The following is a 20,364-nucleotide window of genomic DNA, read 5'->3' as shown; positions in this document are numbered from 1 at the left end:
AAAGAGCCATTAGAGGATAAACTCATTAGCTGAGACCTGGAACATATTGAATGGTCCCTTCTGCTGGACTCTTACCTCTCTTTTTGTACTGAGGATATGTGAAAAGTGTTGAGTTCCCTGAAAGAGCTGGGATGTGAGAGGCAAACACAACATTTTGTTATAGAAACTACTGAAAGTAAAAAAACTTGTTAAATTGACTAATTTTTTGTCTGTGTGGTCGTGTAGAGTTCTGAGACAGCAGATATAACAGATCATTCCCCTGACTACACAGAGTGCTGTTTTTCAGGAGGGAGACAGGATGCTGATTTGGAGATGGGGTTGGAGATGATGTCTAAGTAGTGGCTGTCCATGCGAATCACCTTCATGCCATCTCCCCTGGACCAGCAACTCCTGGGGAAGGTGAACCTCTCCTTTGATAGAGCCTGCTCCTGATGACCATCTCATGGACAGCTCATCAAAGCACCCCATCATCTGCCAGCCAGTACAGTCCCAGTGTACTGGAAAGATGAAGGGTGGGCGGGTGTAAAAATAATAATTTGAGCAGTTCCTAAAACACCTGGTTTTAGCTTTGCATAAACTAGACCAGACAAGGTAGTTTCAGACTAGTTCCACACTAGACAGTTTTGCAGTTTTGCTGACAGAGGAGGGATGTGATTTTTTTTTTTTTTTTTTTTTTTTTTTTTTTTTTTTTTTATGATACATTTGATATTTAACAGACACAAAGTTCTAGGCAGTACCTTTTGCCAATCCTGTTGCTAGTCCTTTACAGCTGACCTTCCTTCCTAAAATATCTTGCAGAAAGCTGATCCCATTTGCTAGGTGGGTTTTCTTCCAAGATCTGGGAAACCCTTGGAATCTGGACTGGACTTGTTTCCTAAGGCTCTGTCATGCCCCAGAATGAAAGATACCCCCCAGAGCACACTGTGGACTGCAGCAGCTGCTTCTCCAAGGCTTGTACCTCACATCTTAGAGTCTCTTTTGCAGGACACTTTGGCCATTGGGAAAACAAGCTTTTCACATGTCCAAATCACCTTCTTGTGAGGTGGGGACAACCTACAAGCCTCATGGTGTTAGGTGGGGTTTTGTGCACCACTACAATCTGAATTTTTTGTTGCCAGCAAAGACCTCAAAACACCCATCTACATAATCAATTCCAACATAAAGTAGGAATACTTCTTACTTTAATAGGTCTATCAGAAGGCAATTTCTGTTTTTCTCACCTACCAGAAGTGTACCTGTATCTCCCTAAACCTGTTTTCCCCAGCAGTTCAGCAGCCTAGCTGAAGACAACATAATTCCTGCTTTTCTGTGGGCAGTACACTTTTTGTTGTCGTGGATAACTTGACTGCAGGCTTGAAAGCTCCTAATATCCTCATTCAATAGCCACTGCATGAAAAATTATTCACATACAAGGCTGTAAAGTAATTTGCCAATGTGCAGGTGCATCCTGGAGAGGGGAATTTTGATCAAACACTGGTTGAAGCAGAACAGATTGCCTACACCAGTGATTTCTCAGTGAACAAAAGTGACATGAATTGCCCAATTAAACAGCCAGAAAAGGGTTATTGCAAGCCAGTGTTTTGTTCAGCTTTAGGTTACCCTGTACACTAAAAAATAATTTATTTTTTTTAAAACAATTCAGATATTTACATATATTTATTCAAATTAATTATATCTACTCTGTAATGTGCTCTGAAAAACCCTCTTGGTTCACACATTTACATAGTGTTTAATGAATCATAAATAGGACATTCATGAATCATGCGCAAATGGCCTGTTTACCTACACAATGTAAACTATGTAAATTTTCTCTTTTTGGGGTGTAATGGCAGTAGTCTTTGAACAGAAACCTGATTGAGAGGTGTCACTCATCCTCCTCTGAGATCCTTCTGCCAATCATTTGTTTTCACCAATACTTTCTGGATGTGTCTCCATGAAGACCCCCAAATTTCTTTTAAGTCCAAGTATAGATCGTAGAATTCTTTGGGTTGGAAGGGACCCTGCAGACCATCTAGTTCCAATTCCTACTCTGGACTCACTGCAACAGCCACTTGTCCTTCCTGTGCTGGGACCCCAGAGCTGGCTGCAGAGCTCCAGGTGGGTCTCACCAGAGCAGAGCAGAGCAGAGCAGAGGGGCAGAATCCCCTCCCTCTCCTGCTGCCCACGGGGCTCTGGGTGCAGCCCAGGACACGTTTGGCTCTCTGGGCTGTGAGTGCACAGTGCTGGGTCACACTGAGCATCCTTGTTCAGAATACAATTATCCACGACTAGAAAACCTCCTGCTTGGCATGAAATACCACCTGCATTTGTTATCTCAGATACTAGCAATCATATAAGTTAACTTTTTATTTAAAAAAAACAGTTTAAATTTCAAAAACTTTGAGCTTATTTCAAATGAACTTTATAAATATATTAAAAATCTCATCCAAACTTGTAGATACGTGTCTCTGAGTGGGCATGAATGACAAATCTCCAGTTTAGAGGCTATGACTTCCTTTATATCCTGTTTTAAAAAAGCTTATGTTAAACATTTTTTTTCATGCAACTTATTTAGTATTGCTAGGACTACTAACTTATGTTATTTTTCATTGGGACTTGGTTCCAATATACTATATTTATCACATTCCTCTTGGATTGCAGTCTGAGCAGTGTTGTCATTTCAGCTACTGCAAACTAACAGCAAAAAACTGATCAGAAGAAGCTGATTTGGAAGATTTTGGTGCCTAGATTTTTAGAGGCAGATAAAGATTTTATATATAACCAAACCACTTTTGTTTGTTGTTTGGTTGTTTGGTTTTTCCAAAATTTGCTGTATTTTCTTCAAGTACTTGTGAAGTCAAAGGCTGTTAAGGTTTTTTGAGCCTGCCACCTGAAAATGCTAGCAGCTTATAGATGTGTCACCTCGGTGAAGTCACTGTTTGCGTTGCATGTAATACTGAGCTGTCTTGGCTTTCACATCCCTCCTGAAATATGGTAAGCATCTCTTTATTTTGTTCCAGAAGACAGAAAACTCTTTGTGGGCATGCTCAATAAGCAGCAGTCGGAAGATGATGTGCGCAGGCTATTCGAGGCGTTTGGCAACATTGAGGAGTGCACAATCCTTCGGGGACCCGATGGCAACAGCAAAGGTAAGGGATGGCTTGTGTTGACCTAGACCCTGGTCTTCATGTATATAACATTTTTTGGTTTAACAAGTGTATCTTTGGTTTAACAAATGTATCCCCAGAGCAGCACCTCTTACTTTAGGAGGGGTCACATTTTTACTCTGCTGGTGACTCTGTGCATGAGATGAAAAAGCTGATCGCGTTGTAGAACACATCTCCAGTGGGCTGTGCATCACTACATGCAAGCTGATGCTTCTCTTCTGAACAGGACCTTTACATTCACCCAACATGTGCTCTCCCCACCCTGTTGAACAGGAAGACTCTTTCTTTAAAAATAGCCCGTATTGGTACTTTACATCTTGACTCACCGGCTCCATCATCGTCTTTGTTTATCTCTCATCCACCAGCCTCAGGTCTTTCCCTTTTTCACCTGGTCTTTGCATGGACCCATGCCAGCCAGTGATTGCAGCTGCAAGGGTATGGGTGCCAGTTTAAATATTACACTCATTACACATTTACTGTTTGAAACACGCAAATACCTCATTGCAAAACTAGGTGCCTTTCTTCCTTCTGCCATTCTTTTTTACCTGGACAGCACAAAAGACCTTCTGCTACAGCCCAGGCATGAGAATGAGGCTTCTCTCTTGTGAAGGAAAGTCATATTTTCCCCCCATAAGTCTCTAAACAAACAAACTTCAATCTGACTGGGAAACCCTCTCCTCCTGGCAGTATAATGTGTCCATTAAATATTGATCTGCATATAATATAGCATAAACTGTGTTGGCATGTCCAACACCAGAGAAGAGGCCAGTCCTGCTGACACAGTTCTTATCTCATTGGATATTTTGACAAGTGACAACATCAACCAGCACATTTTTGCAACAGGCGGGGAAAAAAAATCCAAATCACAGTGATGCACTGGAGAAAGATATTGTAATTCCATAAAATCACTGGTGGCTAAGAAAAATACTTTACGTCAGCCTCATTGCTGTTCAATACACATCAGCACAGTATAGTCTTCCTGATATAATGGCTGAAAATAAGCCATAAGCACCTTTTTTTCAGTTTTGTGATTATTTTTTTTTTACAACACCCAAAGACAGCAGCTGGCCCATGGGGAAGTAATAGGATAGGATGTCCTAGAGAAGTTCCAGCCATCATAACAGCAGAAATTAAGTATGTCAAATCAGTAAATTGGGGGGGAAAAAAAAAAAAAAAAAAAAAAAAAAAAAAAAAAAAAAAAAAAAAGTCTGTCTGCTTCCACCTGGAATGAAATCTAGTGACAAAGGAGTTAAACAGAGTAATAATAAAGGCAATAAAGTCTGAGTTCTGTAAGAAACAAATTGCAGAGGAGATCCTACCCACAGACTTGTCTTCATACTTGTTCTTTTTTTTTTTTTTTTCCTTCTAAAACAATTTCATTATAAGACAATCTGAGTGGCAGCTCCATATTGCTAACCAGTTTAATTATTAGTGCTAGCAGGCTGCAGTCTCAGGCTGACGTTTCACTGAGCTGTTCAGGATCAATACTGAGCCTTGACAGAGTTAATATTACCAGCTTCCATTTGCTGGTGCTATTTACTGAGAATGTGAAGCTCCTAATTTACACACACATGGTTTCATGCATACACACATGCACACAGAGCAGTCAATCCAATGGAAAAGTTAAGGCTAGTGCCCTTATCTTAGGAGACAGTCAGGGAAGCCACAACTCCCACAAAGTTATTCCCAGTCTGTAATGTTTTCCATCTGCTAGAAACCAGTATGTGACACACATTGCTTGTGAGCTACTTATTTTGTGTAAAACCCATAAGGGTTGAATTCTATGTATATTGAGATTTAAGAAGATTGGCTAAATTCCAGACAACAGTCAGATCCCATGCGCTTAAATCCTACCCAGCCTACCAAGTATCCCTGTGGTGAGCCTCTACACTCTTCAGGAAGCTCAGTGTAAGCACTGCTCTCAGAAGATGGGTTGCAGCTCCCTGGTTTAATGCCATCACAGTCCAGGCATAGCCAAAAAGCTGCCTAAGCCTTTCCTGAAGCCGCGGGCGCTCTCCTGAGCCATGGCTTTCAGGGTCTGCAGAAATACCTCCTGAATGACTCGCAGTGCTAGGAACAGCGCCTGGAGTAGGGAACCAAGTGGCAGAAGAGCTGTGACTGAGGAATTTCTCACCCGGAAGGGGAATGCAACACCTGTCTTTCCTGGGAGAGGATGAAGTGATCCTGCACCACTGCAGGTAAAGCTCACCAGGGTTCAGGCAGGAGTGCAGGAGTTCTCAGGTGAGGGACCTGAAGTGGATCCAGAAGGACCCACAGAGTCGTCATTGCTGCTGCTCTCTGTGCTGTTATTCCTTTTCCCTTTTTAATTTTTTCCCATTCAGCAGTCTCCCTCATTAACTCAGAAAGTAAAAATTTCTAACAGCACCCTCCAAAACAGGAGTCTTACAACCCTCTGCAATTACAATCCTTGGGTTTGATACTGCAGTCTCTTCCAAGCTGACAAAACAGTCAGAGCAGCCCTTCCAACTCCAGTCAGGAAGGAAAGGAACAGCAGAAACTTAAGCACATGCATCTCTGTGTGTGTCAAAATCCCTTCACTCTCTGGAGTTGCTCCTGTCAAAAGGACACCATTCTTCTGCGAAGAGTGACATGCCTTGCATCCTCAGCTCACCAGCTCCTGAACGCAGATCTGGTGACAACAGGAAAGAAGATTATGTGCACTTTTGGTGATGTGTACAGAAGCCATCCAATTGAATGCACAAACAAAAAGGACATAATGTTTGGATCTCTGCTATTGCCTTGACATTTACATGAGTAAAAGCTGAGTTTTCACTCATCCTGCTACCTCAAAACCTACTGGAAGCAGTTAATAGAAAGCAGTAGGAGGAATCCCATTAGCATCCTGGGCATTAAACAAGATAAATACCTGCTACTCGCTTTATTCCCTCCTTTATCCAGTTCCACTGATCCACCAGAACCCCCAGCACAGGAGTGAATTTCATCCAACAAGAGTGAAGTCTTTGACATGACAGCAGCACCACAGCCAAAAATCCTTCTCTAAATGAAATTGGTGACTGGAACTGGAAAGCTTTTTTTATATTTGCTAATCAGCATCTTCTTTTTAGAGGCAGAAAGTACAAAAGAATCTCTGCAAATAATTAAACACCCTAATTCTGGATTATCTCTGATTAATGAAGAGGAAGACACAGTATCTCAGGAGCCCGGGAATGCTGGGCTGGGATTATGTCATAATTGATCCTTATTGTTTCCAGCTGAAGTTTATCTGTCTCATTTTCTTACGATTGTCTCCTCTCAGCTCTTTATAAATTAGATCCAACTATTAGCAATAATCATTGAGCCTTTCCTGAAATGCAGCCTGGGCACAGTGCTGAGAGTGTGATGCAAAGTGAACAGCTCTCCAAGTAAACTGTAAAATATTTTATAAATGTATATTATTTTTAGAAGGGGCTATCACTACTTTCTTCACTCTCACTTCTATCAGCCTGCATTGATGATTTTAGGCACCTTTGGAGTTCATTCTTTTACTTTGCAAGTTGTATTTCTTCATTTTTCACCCTGCACTGTAGGGATCCAAAAGGGTGTGAAGACCTTCTAAAGAAGCTGCAAAGGGGCTGAAGGAGAGCATCCCACTGTCAGAACTGGCATCCCATGCCCTGCAAACTGCACCTCTTCAGGGAAACTGAGAGGACTTTGAAAATTGATTAAAAGCTCAAAAGTCATTGGTAGTAATAGAAGGGGATGGAAGCCAAGACTTCTCAAATCTCTCCCAATCTGTTCCAAAAACTGCCTTAGCATATGGAAATTACCCTTCCTGTCTGTGAGTCAGTTTGCTTGTAGCTGGGGGTGTTGGCAATACTTTCCCCCACCCTAGAAGTGCATGTAACCCTTTAAAGTGTGGATCATATATGCACTCCAGCACCTATCCATAAATGCAGCTTTCTGCCCTAAAACCTTATATAAGGGTTCGGTGTGAGATTCCACGCAGAGCAACACAGGCCAGAGAAACACTGCCCACGTTTCTCTAATGTCCAGAAGAGAACACCTACACAGGAACTGCCTTTGCAGCTATGAAAAACTAAGATTCAAGTTTTAGTGGTGGCAGGATGGTAATCAACACATAGGCACTTCTCCCACCCCTGCTACTTCACCAGAAGGTGTCTCATGCTTTGCCAGACCTAAGTGGCTTGGAGCCAAGACAATCTCTGGGCAGTCTGTCACAGAGCTCTACCAAGCAGTGAGTGATATGATAAGGTACCTTGTGGGTTTGGAGTAACTTGAATGCCTTCTGTACATTTGTCCTGTGGTTGCTTTTATCAAGGGTGCGCAGATTTGCAATAACTTGCACATGCTTCCATATTGTATCTCACAACCACAGAGGGAGGAACACTCAGCATTAAGTCTAATACAAATAAAAGAAACAGCTTTTTCACCTAATAAATTGTAAAACTGTTCAAGATTCTGCCATGGAAAGCTGTGGAGAACAGAACATGACTAGATTCAAGATGTACTTGTTAAGTTTGTGTCTGTCAGTTCTTAGTACAAACAATATGGGAATTCTGGAAGCAGTTAATCTTAGGAGGTCCTCAGGCTGCTGATGTCTGGACACTGGAAAGGACCAGGACACTTTTTTTTTTTTTTAATACTTTCTTCACAACCATATTATTGTTCAGTTCTAAGGACCAGATATTTAGATAGATGGAATTTCATGATATCCATGCAAACTTTCTTACGTTCTTCTTTTTCCTATTCCAGGGTGTGCATTTGTGAAATACTCTTCACATGCAGAGGCCCAAGCTGCCATCAATGCCTTGCATGGCAGCCAGACAATGCCGGTGAGTAGCTCTGTAACACAGGCAAGTGAGAATTGGGCCAGCCCTGGCTGCCCTGTGGCCTGATTGAGGAGGAGAAATTATTTATCTGTGCTCTGAAACTCATCATCCAGGAAGGCCCAGGGTCTTGAGTGTGCTTAACTAATCAGAGGAAAGGCTGGGATGGAACTGTCATTCCTCATAGGCGAAGAACCCCAGTGGTTGCTGTGTTCTATCACCAACAGTTTTAATGACCTGAAAAATAGATATATGGTTCACACATGCCAAAAACTTTGGGTCAGACTTGCCATGAGCACAACTTTTCAAGTTTCAGAGAGATGAATCAAGAAGAAACTCGTGTCTAAGGGTTTCTTCATATTCCCTCCTCAGAGAGTCCCTGTCTCTAGGCAGAGAATAAAGAACTTTTTGCCAGCAGTCAGCAGAGAGAAGCATGTTCACATCATGGTAGTAGGAGTTAGAGACAAATCACAAGAGTGATGGGTGCCTTTCACTGTTACCACAAAAGTACCAACCTAGGCAGAAGTCTGGTCCCCTACACCTGCCCTTTGAAAGTGTGTCAAACCAATTACTGGATCTTCCTGGAAAAATCTGAGGCATCTTTCCACATGCACAAATTTCTAGTCTTATGGGTTTTCAAGACTGATTCTTCAAGAAAATAGAAATGGGGTTGTGTTTTCTGTGTAAATAGGTATTTGTACACCATCACAAGACAGAGAAGAATGTAAGGCATTCCACTGTCAGTAGGAGAAAAAAAAATCTGGTACAACTTGTTTCAGTTTATTATAATAGTGTATTATTTTTATTACTAATTATTCACAGTGTATATCATGGAAGGCTAAGAAGCATGCTGACAACTTGGAAAGGATACAAAAAAGCTCAATTAAAAATATTTAAGAGTGTACATTCTCCCTTTCAATAAGACACTCCAATATAAATTCATGAATTTATCCAAATAAGTTTAAAGTGGGCCCAACAGATTTTCTCTAGATCTTTGCAGGGATGAAAATAGAAAATTCTTTACAAGCAAAAATATTTCTAAAACTAGCAAACCGTCAAGATCTCAGTTTTTGGAAGCCCATCTTATACAAATCAGTTTAAAAATTGTACACATTTACCAGTGATGGTACCAAAAAGTCTCCTTAAAGATGGAGTCTTCATGTTTTGAATTACCTAAATACTTCTAAGAGTATCTTTCTAAAAGGCTCTTTCTAACTAAACCAGATGTTGGTCTTGCTGCTGACATCCCATACGGATGTATTATGGACATCTTTCCTGAGGCAGGTTAAAGAGGAACTTTTAGTGACTTCTTTTCAAACTTTGACCCAAAGTCATAGTGTCTATAAGCAGACATCAGGAATTTCAATTCAGTAGGGTGTGGTACCACAAAAAAGTGTAGTAAAAAGTCAGTCCCAATCCCAAAACCCGTGCAAATTCCTATAAAAAGGTGAGAGGAAGGACATGAGAAAACAGACAAAATCCAAAGAGTTAAAGATTTTATCTAGATCTAGATCCAAAATATCATTATTCCTCAGCCATTTTCCTTCCTTCTTTCAGAACACTTTGGATTATGAAAACATCTCACTTCCACTGGAAACGACTTATGACTCTATCCTGGTGGTATCATCTGAGCTTAGGATATACAAAACACATGAGAATTTGGTCACTTCAAGGGTCAATTTTATGGGCTCATTTGTCCTCTTGACCTATCTGACTTAAACTCCTGTTATAGAAATACTCTTTAATAACCAAACCAGGGCATCTGGAAAAGCACCACAATTTAAGCTTTATCAGATGCCCATCCCAGACTCAGAATCAAGTTTCCATGGTTTCACAAGTTTCCATGGATTGGCTGAACCTTACCGTATATACTCTTAGTTCACAGGTAGAGGAAGGAAGAAATTAATTTACTCTTCTTCATTATAAGCTGCTACATGGCATTTCCTTGTGTCTTCCATGAGCTACAACCAGGCACAACACTGTCACCACATATTTGCAGACCTGTGAGCACCTGCAGAGTGACCAACACTCAATGAAGACGTGATGCGCAACAGGTTTTTCCCACAGTGGCTCGAAATTTCTAAAGCTCTTTGAATGAGATAAGCCAAATCCCGCCAGAATCTCTGTGCCCTTTCTTGTTTTCATGGTACTTGGGGGTGTGCAGCGTTGTTCAGGACTTGCTTGGACGTTCACAGGGAAATGCAGCCACCTCGTGGTGAGATGCAGACGCAGCCCATCGTGCTTGGGAAGGAAGGGGTCATTTCTGCCATCTTCCTTCAGCCCCCTTCCATTCCTCTCACCACTAGGACTGGCTCCGTTTGTCCAGTCGTGATGCCAACTCAGTGTTGTTCCTGTGGTTCAGCCAATTTCAGCATCTCTTGGTTTGTCCTCGTGTACCACCAGCAGGGCATCCATCATCATTCTTGTCAGGTCTCGAGCTGTTCATTCTTGCAGCAGACTCCTGTTTCTCTACAGCTGTCAACATTATTGCTCTACTGTGACTTCCTGTTCACACAACATATGTTGCCTAATAGTTTCAAAAGGCAACTTTCTTTTATGAAAGTTCCTTTTTCTTTTTTTAATTAACCTTACTTTGGACAAGTGCCTGACCATCACCCATTACAAGACCATTTCTCTATGCAAGGCACCTGTTTCTCCTAAGGGTGCACCAAGTCTAAATATTTCCAATTTTTACACAATCAATTTCCTTTAGAAATAAGCTACCCAAAATGTCCTTCTTTTGAGTAGATGCAAAGTTCCTTCTATACCTGCCTGCCAAGAGAGCTTCCTTTTTGTCTTTTTAGATCATATTTTCTATCATCAATTATATGAGAGTGTTTTACTGGATCTCTGTATCATCCTTTAGAAGAAATCATAATCTTCATGTACTTTTGCTTGTATTTATAATATGTTTACAGCAATTACATGTCCTGTACTTTTAGCTTTGATTACTCCATCCCCTCCTGTCTCTGTTTCCTATCCATATGGAAGACATAAACAGGTCTCTTCCTATCAACCTCTTCTCTTCCTCATCCAAGCCTTGTCCTTAACAGCCTTCTCCACCAACACAAATTCAGCTGCTATTGCTGTAGTGACAGCTTGCAGATCTAATTTCTCTGCTTCAAAACTAACTCCTGTCCAACCCAAAGCCTTGGTCTGTCCTTCCAGCATCTCCTCGTGGATGTTCAGCTGTCAGAACAAGCTCAATATGCATAAAACTGAGCTCTTGAACTTTTCCACCCAAATTCTGTCTTCTCTATCCTCCACCTCCATTTGCAATCACTGTGGGCAATATTTTCATTCTACCTGTCAGTCATGCTCCTCCCCAGGCATCATCTTCAGCTTGGTTTTCTCCTTCTCCCCATGTCTTCATATCTGCCCAACAGCCAAATGTTGAAGAGTCATTCTGCAGAACACATCCCGTAAATCTAAGATGTGGCCTTGTCCATCCACCCACACGGAAAAAGCTCTTCCCAAAACTTTATCGAACTATCATGAAATGGTTTGGATTGAAAGGGATGTTAAAGATCATCTACATGTCCATCAGCAGGAGTAGAGACAATTTCAGCTGTACTAGGTTGATCAACTGTACTAAGTTGATCAAGGCTTTATCCAAGCAGGCCTTGGTCACTGCCAGGGATGGAGCACCCACAGCTTCTCTGTGCCTCACCACCCTCACAGTAACAAATTTCTTCCTAACAGCTGAACTAAGCCTGCCCTCTTTAAGTATGAAGCCACTCCCCTCTCACTCCAGACCCTTGTCAAAAGCACTTCCTCAGCTCCCTTGTAGTCTTTTAGGCATGGAAAGTGTTATAATGTCTCTTCAGAGCCTCCTCTTCTCTACCCTGAATGACACCAACTCTCTCAGCTTATCTTCCCAGGGGAGGTGTCCCAGCCCTCTGAGCGTCTTTGTGGTTTCCTCTGGACTCAATCCAACAAGTCCATGTCTTTCTTATGTTTGGGGCCCCAGAGCTGGACGCAGCACTGCAGGAGGGGTCTCAAGAGAGTGGAGTAGAGGGGCAGAATCATGCACATTTAAGTCACAGCAACTATTATCCTACCCAGAAGATACACAGGGTTAAAAAATAGAGTATTTTTGCACCCTTTTCACCAGCTCGACTACTGTGGCAACTCAAAATTTCTTGGGTTATGAATTCATTCCTGGAAGGGGTAGAACAGTATTTTTACTGTGTACATTTCCTGCACAAGGGTGAGAGAAATGAAGGGTGTGATGTGGTTATCTTTAACAGTCTGAAAGTTCATGACCTATTCTAAATATCTTCTAGCATTCCTGCAGAAAGCAGAGAGACATTTCCAGAGATTTGTGCATTCTTCATTCCTCTGTGCTAGGATGGGAAATATCACCTTCTGGACACGCCTATCCCGTTACAATGGATAACTCAGTAACAGACTTAGACAAGATACCTGAGGTGGGACCCATCTAACCTAATTTGAGACACCCAGAGGTTAAGAAACTCATGTCTGAGGTTGTAATCTAAGTTTACCATCCAAGTTTCTCTTATAATCAATAGAGGGAAATAGATATCACTGAAGAAATTTTATTTTACAGAAATAAATTTTTAAACCTGTCTAACCAATAGGCAAACCCAAATAGAAGTGTGCTTTTTAGCTAATTTTAGGCAATTTATTATGGTCCTCCAGCTCCAAAACAGTGTTTCTTCCTCCGAAGTACAATATAGAATGAAAAAAAGGACTAATACTGCTTAAAAACTAAAGATAAGGCCAGTGGAACTTAAAGTGAACACTTCATGTCCAATGTGGGGAGACCTGAAATCTGTCCTGGATGTTTGTTGACAAGTTAAAGCAATTTGGGATTCAGAAGCCAGGCATCCTGCAGCAGACTTCCCTGGCTCCTGTTCCATTAGATGTGCTATGAACCTGCTTAACACACTGATAGTCAGTACAATGTTAATTCCATATCTTTCTTTAGTAATGATGTTTAAGGCAATCAAGAACTAGAGACTTCTGTAAGGTGGCTTCTCCTACCACACAGGCCAAATTGTCTTTGCTTTACTGAAGAAGCCTGCAGCAGCTTGGTCAAAGAACTGCATTTCTTCTGCATCCAGGCAATAACATCCCAAGTCCATCTACAGCTGGCTGAACATTTTCTATGAAAATTACTTTTCAGATGGCATTCTTGTTTTGTGAAAAGGGAAAATGTGAGACTTTGATACAAGCACTGAACAGACGTCTGCCTTTCAGAGAAAGATTCAGTTTAGCTGAACTCTGAAAAAATGTTAGTATTGCAATGCACAACTTTGTTAACTTGAGGGCTTTCATTTAAATATTTTTCTGTGCAGCTCATACCATCATAACTGACAGCACCAAATTCAAATCTCTGTCCAGGGACTACCAACTACATCAAGTTATGCAATTATTGCTGTGTTGTTAGATTACATATGGATTAGATCTCTAATTGTTATACTTTACACTTTTTACTAAGCAAGAAAATATGAATGGCATAACACCTTGAATGAGGTTGATTTTGAGCCTCTGTCCATCATGTTCTTTGGAAGTCCACTCATAGTACAAAAATTCCCAGCCAAACATGTGTAACAGGTGAAAGAATTATCTTCTTTCCTTAGACAATGTACATCCCTTCATACCATAAGAGACTTTTTTTTCCATAATTTAAGCTAAAGGAATTTGTCACCTGTTTGGCTTATCAAGAGTGACTTAAATATGAAGTTATCAAAAACTGCCCCAAGAATCATAGAATCACAGAATGGTTTGGGTAGGAAGGGACCCTAAAGACCATCTAGTTCCAACACCCTGGCATGGAAAGGGATGTCAGGCACTAAACCAAGGCTTACAAATGTCTTTGTCCTGTGCAGTGGCCTCTTTCAAACTACAGGCAAACAGGGCACTGGTCCTCATCTTTCTGGCTTTGGATGATCAGGCACCCCACAAGGAAACCACCCCCAGCTCGCACTAATGACTGCTGTTATTGCTGTGCATTCCCACAGTGCAGCTCTGGCTTTGCAAAGCTCTGTGAACCTGCCTTCAGACACAGCCCCACTGTGGAAACCAGCTGAGCAGCTGCACCCAACCCCACTAACACAGCAGAGAAATATTTAGGTGAATTAGGGGTGGAGGGGAAAGCAATGCAGAGTGTGTAAAAGGAGCTCTGAGCAGGTGGAAAAAAAATTAAGGAAATGGGCTTTTGTGAGCACGATGACACTGCAGCCCGGGTGCTACGCTCACGGAGTGGTGGGGAAGCAAATTTTGCAGGAGCAGGCTGCACCAAAGCACTGAGTCGGCGAGAACTCCCTGGGAGGAGCAGCCTGGTGGCTCCAGTGAGTGGGGGGCCACAATGCCGTAGATCAGCTGAGGTATTTTTAACAATTATTTTTTATATAAACAGCTCTGAACTTGAGGAGCTCCATGTAAATGGGAAGCAGTGGGGCTTGTAATTAGATTTGTGTACACTTTCATAAATTGCTGGAAAACATCAAAGCCGTGATAGAAGGCTGTGGTGCACTTTATTTCCTTCTTCTGTTCTTCTGTTAATTGAATGGTTGATGTGTGGATAAGAAGCGTTGGCTTCGCAGAGTACTATTTACAGACCCGCTGACAGCTGCACTGTGAAAATTAACAGGAACAGAGCAGCCTCTGTCACAGCTCTTCCCATGAGGGACTTGCTTCAAATTAGATCATTTCTTTCATAGGAGAAACTTTCCTCATCGCTCCTCCCTTCTTCGTAAATATGCACACACTTCCAGCTGCACACTCCCCTACTCTCCTCAGGCTCATGGCAGCCTTTAATGCTCAGAAGGGTTTGTCATTTCCACAAAGTTGGGATAGTTATGTTGCTGTTTAAAACCTGTCATGCATTCCAATTCCAGCAAGACATATACTTCAGGAAGTCTTCCAAATCTGTGAGTCGGTAGTGTGGAGCCACATCTTCATGTTCGCAGGACTCACATTAACTAGAACATTATTTTCATCCTCCCAGAAACTCTAGTAGACATCCTCTCAGACTGCTACTGCTGGAAATGTGGTTATGGTTGTTCCTAGAGAAACTTGCCATGTGCTATACACCATAAAAACTCCTGACAGGACAGTTCCTACACTCAGCAGTTTCCTATCTAAAGGCCTGGGTTAACCTGGCTGGATAAATCACTTCAAAGTGTCAGTCAAAGTATAAAAATTCAAGGTTATCTACACTTTTGTTACAGGTGATGGAGAGGGTCTAGAACCTGACTGTCTTGAGTAGCTGAGGGTTTAGAATTGATGCCCAATTAGATCGTCTGAACGTCTCTTAGACAAGACACAAGAGAGAAGCAAAAGAAATAATAACACAATGCATGGGAGTGAAGCAGTCTTTCCCATAATTAATCTACATGTTTAGCCTGTTCTCAGCTAAGTGACAGCAGTTCTTGTTCTTGGTTCCAGTAGAGAAGTAATAACAAGTGAACACTTGAGAATCTAAATCTTAATATTTATTGATATCTGGGAAATAAAGAATTGAGAATATCAAACTTGAAGCCTTCAATTCACACCCTCACTTCCCAAAAATGTCTTCAAAACATCTCAGTAACATAAATAGAACCGCAGACAAACCCATAGTATAAACGGATAACAATTAAACAGACCACAATTCAGAGTATTAATTAACAAAAAAGATTTACTCTCATTGAGATTCCAACAAGTTCTCAATTAATAAAAGCCACATTGTGAGAATCAGTAGAGACACAGTCACTGAGCCCTTCAGGCTGTCAGAGTAAATAGAATCATGCTATCAATAGGTAGCTTCAATAGAATCATCAAAGTTGGAAGAGATTTTTAAGTCCAACTATCCACCCAGCACCACCTTTGTTACTCCTAAACCACATCACCCAGGTCCAGATGCCTCTTAAACACCTCCAGGGATGGTGACTCCACCATTCCTCCAGGGATAGTGGCTCCAGGAATGGTGACTCCAGGCAACCTGTTCCAATGCCTGACAACCCTAACAGTGATTTTCTTTTCTAATACCTACTCTGGATCTCTCCTGTCTCAGCTTAAGGCTACTTCCTCTGATCTTCCATTGCAGGCATAGTAGGAAAGATCAGTCCCCACCTCTCTACAACCTCCTTTCAGATAATCATAGAGAACCATAAATTCTCTTCTTGAGCCTCCTCTTCTTGAAACTAAAATAGGAAATGGAAAATCCATTAGACTTATCTTTTACATGACCACAGAAACATAAAGAGGAGATTTTCAGAGGTAATCCAGGCTGAAAGTTGATGAAACTCCAGCATCTAAGTGACCTTCATGACTCGAATTTGGCTGAAAGACAGTTGCCCCAAATCAAAAGTCTAGGCAGAGTGAGGTACCATCACTGCCAGTCCACCCGTCCAGATTAATGCAGAAGGCTGAGGCCTGGTTTTACATGATTGTTGCTAGAGAAGCTGATAGGTGAAAATGGAGATGTCAACTCTGACCCTTTTATTTTTCTATTCTGTTGGTCTTGAACTCTAAAGAACACACATTCCTTGCAACGTCATTGTGCAACACAGAGGCTGTCTTGTTTAACTCAGGGCAAAGCACAGCACATCCATTCCTTCTATTAAAAAGTAGTAATACCTTAGGAACCCATTAATAAGTCACTAGCAGCAGGCCTGGCCCTCTTTCCAGTAATGAATGATTTTTTGAATATGTTACTTAAATACCATTTATAAAGGTGTATATTGTCCTTTAGGGTGAAAAAAGCAGTGGGCATGTAATACCTACATGTTAGTTTGCAGCCATTTCTACCACCAAAGTCCAGTGACTCTTGATAGCTCATCTTTCCTTTTCATTGGGCAGTGGGCTCCAAATGGTGGGGGGAATAAAGCTCGTAGACCCCATCCCACCACCTCCCTCAAGACTGGTGATTCTACAAGCTTTGGGAGAGCAGTTTCCCAGTGTTGTCATAATTTCCCTTAATTCCTCCTATAAAAAATAAAATTGTAAGACTGTGTTCCCTGCATATCCCACAGTTACATAAATTAATTAATTAATCACATTTTCGGGTTCCAGAGCAGAGATACGGACAGCCTGGATGCCTGACATGGGGTGTGAACCATGCTGGCACCGAATATGACCTTTGCTTCTCTGGTTACATCTCCAAAACCACACAGTCATCCAGCAGGACACTGAAGTGGCTTGTGGGACATGACATCACTGGACATCTTCCCTGGGCTTCTCTGTTCCCTCTGACCCATAGCATTCACCACCTCCAAAGAGGATACAAGTGGTAACTGCTTGTGAGCCACATTACCTCATTCTGGAAAAAAAAACAAATTAATTGGCACACACACCACACCACACCACCACCCCCCCCGCTTCACAGGTCTGATGAGAGCTGGGCATTAAATCAGCAGCTGTGGAGATGGCATAGGAAAGCAGGAACAGGATCATGTCACTGCCAAGAGCTGCCCAGGTCCTGGTGATGACAGCAGCCCCAGCAATTCTTACTCCACTCAAGTCTTGTCTAATCTGTGTGAGATTAGGGCTTGAGGGGCTAAAACAATTAAAGTAATGACCTTACTGGAATATCAGAGTCATTGATAAGCCTCCAGCCTGGGAGACATTAAACAGTCCCTGACTGCCAGGGGAGGTCCTGGACAACTGGAGGTAGCTCCGCTGGGCATCACCACCTTCTTCTAACAAGGATTAAAGATATCAGCATTGCCTTTACCTCTTCTGCTCACTTTGGGGGCATCTCTTTCTTCCTCCTTTTCTCTTCTGTATCTTTTGATCTAAGTCTCATTTATATAGTGGGAACTTCCTACATAGTTAAGTAGGATCTGGATCAGCATTAAATCACTCTGGATGCTTCTCATTTTTTTCCCTTTAATTCACTCCTTCCCAGCCTTGCTCAGGTGTGTCATCAGGATTGATAACACACATTCTTGTGAGGAAAACAGAAAGACCTTAGTAACTGGTAGAATGCTATCCCTATCCAAAACATAGCATAGTGATGCAGTAGCTATTACCCAAAAGAGTTTTGCAAAGTTCAAAATTAATTTTTAGAGGACAAAGATGTCCTCAAAGAATCAAAAAAATGACTTTCAAATAAGACTCTCAATTGATGCTCAAACAAATTCATGAATGTGAAGCATCCTACCAGACACCAATGCCTTTATCTCAGATGTCCGCTAGCAAGCGAAATCACATTGAAGAGCTTCTCCCATCACAATGGGAGCTTGATTTCCCATTCCAAAGATCTGCCTGGTTAGTGCTCACAGGATTGGTGGCTATGAAGGTGGCATGTTTCAGTCTTAGTGGAGTGGAATGCAGCAAGGGCAAATCCTTCAACACAAACCAACTTCTTATTCCATGAAAACCTTGGAGATCTTCACTGAATTTACACCATTTCATAACTTCAGTTGACCATCTGTTTCTCTGTATTAAAACATGGGCAACACCTCCCTAAAAGCAGAATATTTTCTCAATTCTGGAATCACAGAAAAGTTTGGGTTAGAAGCAACCTTTAAAGCTCATCTGGTCCAGCTCATGGCTGGACAGTGCTTGGAGATCTTCAGTTTAAATATGTTGCAAAAATCCAAATCTTTTACTAACTCAGTTGAGCAACATGGTTTACACCGCAATAGCCTAGGGTCTTGCAGCATGACAGGGATCTGGGAGGCACAGCCATGTGCAAGCTGTTGCCAATGCAGTGCCATGGAAATGTTCTTTTATGTCATAGGAACAGCTGAAGTGTACCTGCCCAGCTTGCCAGCCCTTCTATACCTTTTTTCTTTTCTTTTTTTCCCCAAGTCATCCTAGGCTGTTCATGTCCTCATCCTCAGCTGCTAAAGAGGTGTGGAACTCTTGTGAGCAGAGTCCTGAAGCATTAGGATCTCACAGCTGCTTGAGATGCTACTTTGTTTTGACAACAGTCAATTCACTGTATGACTCTGGAATAATTCCACTTCTCTTATTTTCATCCTTGCTTGTTTAAACTGAAAGGAAAGATCATTCAAAGGGCTCTATACTGCATCTATCAAATATGATATTAAAAGTCTAAGGCTTAATTATATTAAGCTTTTTTTTTTGGGGGGGGGGGGGGTGGGGAGGGGGGGGTGTATAAGGATATTTTATGGGTACGTATATTTTTTTGGTTAAAAAGGAACTAAACATACCTAATCTTTCAAACCATGTTGCTCTTATTGTAAGGGGGAAATATACAACATTTTCTTTGAGATTCTGTATTTTATGTTTTTCTTCAAATAGACAAAAAAAAATATTTACTGCTTTCGCAGTCCTAAATATCAGAAAGAATTTCTAATCTGTTGGTCTAACGATACGTCCTACTTCATAATGCATTAAGGAAGGTGAATAATTTTGTGAGGACTTTTATCATTCATAGACTGAGCTGAAATATACAGAAGTGCTTGAAGGAGTCTGCTTTTAAGTTTAGGTTTTTCAGCTATCTGGCTTTGATTTGAGGGGCATACTAACACCTGGGTTATATATTGAGTTCTTCCTAATTAGAATTGGGTACAGTGACACCCGGACTCAATGATTCTGTTGCCCTGTGGAAAGCAATAACTTTAGCTCTGAGAGACACCTAGTAAGTAGTGTATGGGCAAATAAAACCTAAATCAAGCTTCTACTCCAAATAAATTAACAGCTCTGGAGACTTGTGAAGGGAAGTACCTGCAGCACCTCTCTCTGCTTAGACATTGCATGAAGAATCTTCTCTACTGAGGGAGCAGCATTATCTAAGGGTCCATCACTACAGTCCTGGATGAATGCCTCCTTTTCCCTCTCCATCTCTGTCACTCTCAAGAGTGTCTAAACCAGCTCTCAGGACTGTACAATGAAAATAGCTCCTAGTGACTGGTGTCCTACTCATCTTTCAGAAGAGACATGAAATTGAAGCCCTGAGTGCAGAAAAATAGCATATTTCACAAGACGGGAGGGATGTTAGTCCTGGTCTTTTGATCACCTTCCAGCCTGGGTAATTACACTTCTGCCTAGCTGAAATTCCCACTGCTCTGCAGTTTAATCTGTAGTATCTTTTTTGCTTGCCTAAAATCCCAGGTTGCAGTCAAACCCCACTGTCTAATTCAGCAGCCCTCTTTTCAATAGAGCTGCCTAGGCATTTCCAAAAAAAAATTAAAAGTTTGTTTTCAGACTTAGGGGGCATCATTCCAAATGGCCTGAGATGACAGAGCCCAAAGCAAAGAAATACTCCTTTGGCTTTTGGGCCTTAACATCAAGTATCCTTGTATGGAAATATTAGCCTGATTGTCTTGCTGAAGGTCAGCATCCTCCCAGCTCTGCTTTGTAGTCTATAAGGGAGTGCTAAGGCAAAATTTCCACCACAAGTAAACCCATTTCTGCAGTGCCTCTTAGGAATACAGTCATTGCCTATAAGAGGAGCATCCAGCAGCACCTACTCATACAGCACCCTT

General features: G+C 41.6%; 1 protein-coding gene across 16 annotated transcripts in view; it reads left to right on the top strand.

The window, feature by feature from the left end:
* The window catches only part of CELF4 (CUGBP Elav-like family member 4), a 715,408-nt gene that overhangs the window by 595,267 nt on the left and 99,777 nt on the right, over positions 1 to 20,364 (top strand). For 11 of the 16 annotated variants that reach the window (XR_005704398.2, XM_040089937.2, XM_058424046.1 and 8 more), the window contains exons 4-5: positions 3,000 to 3,128; positions 7,881 to 7,960. Coding sequence is in view for 15 of the 16 variants with exons in the window: in XM_040089937.2 (XP_039945871.1) it covers positions 3,000 to 3,128; positions 7,881 to 7,960 (209 nt within the window). In the remaining variant the exon portion in view is untranslated. The remainder of the gene's footprint in view (positions 1 to 2,999; positions 3,129 to 7,880; positions 7,961 to 20,364) is intronic. The other 5 variants (XM_040089949.2, XM_040089945.2, XM_040089947.2 and 2 more) reach the window with 1 other exon arrangement.

This window comes from Hirundo rustica, chromosome Z, assembly GCF_015227805.2.
Source record: "Hirundo rustica isolate bHirRus1 chromosome Z, bHirRus1.pri.v3, whole genome shotgun sequence".
NCBI lineage: Eukaryota > Metazoa > Chordata > Aves > Passeriformes > Hirundinidae > Hirundo > Hirundo rustica.
The sequence above is the reverse complement of the archived record's forward strand: the minus strand, read 5'-3'. Positions and strand labels throughout refer to the sequence as shown.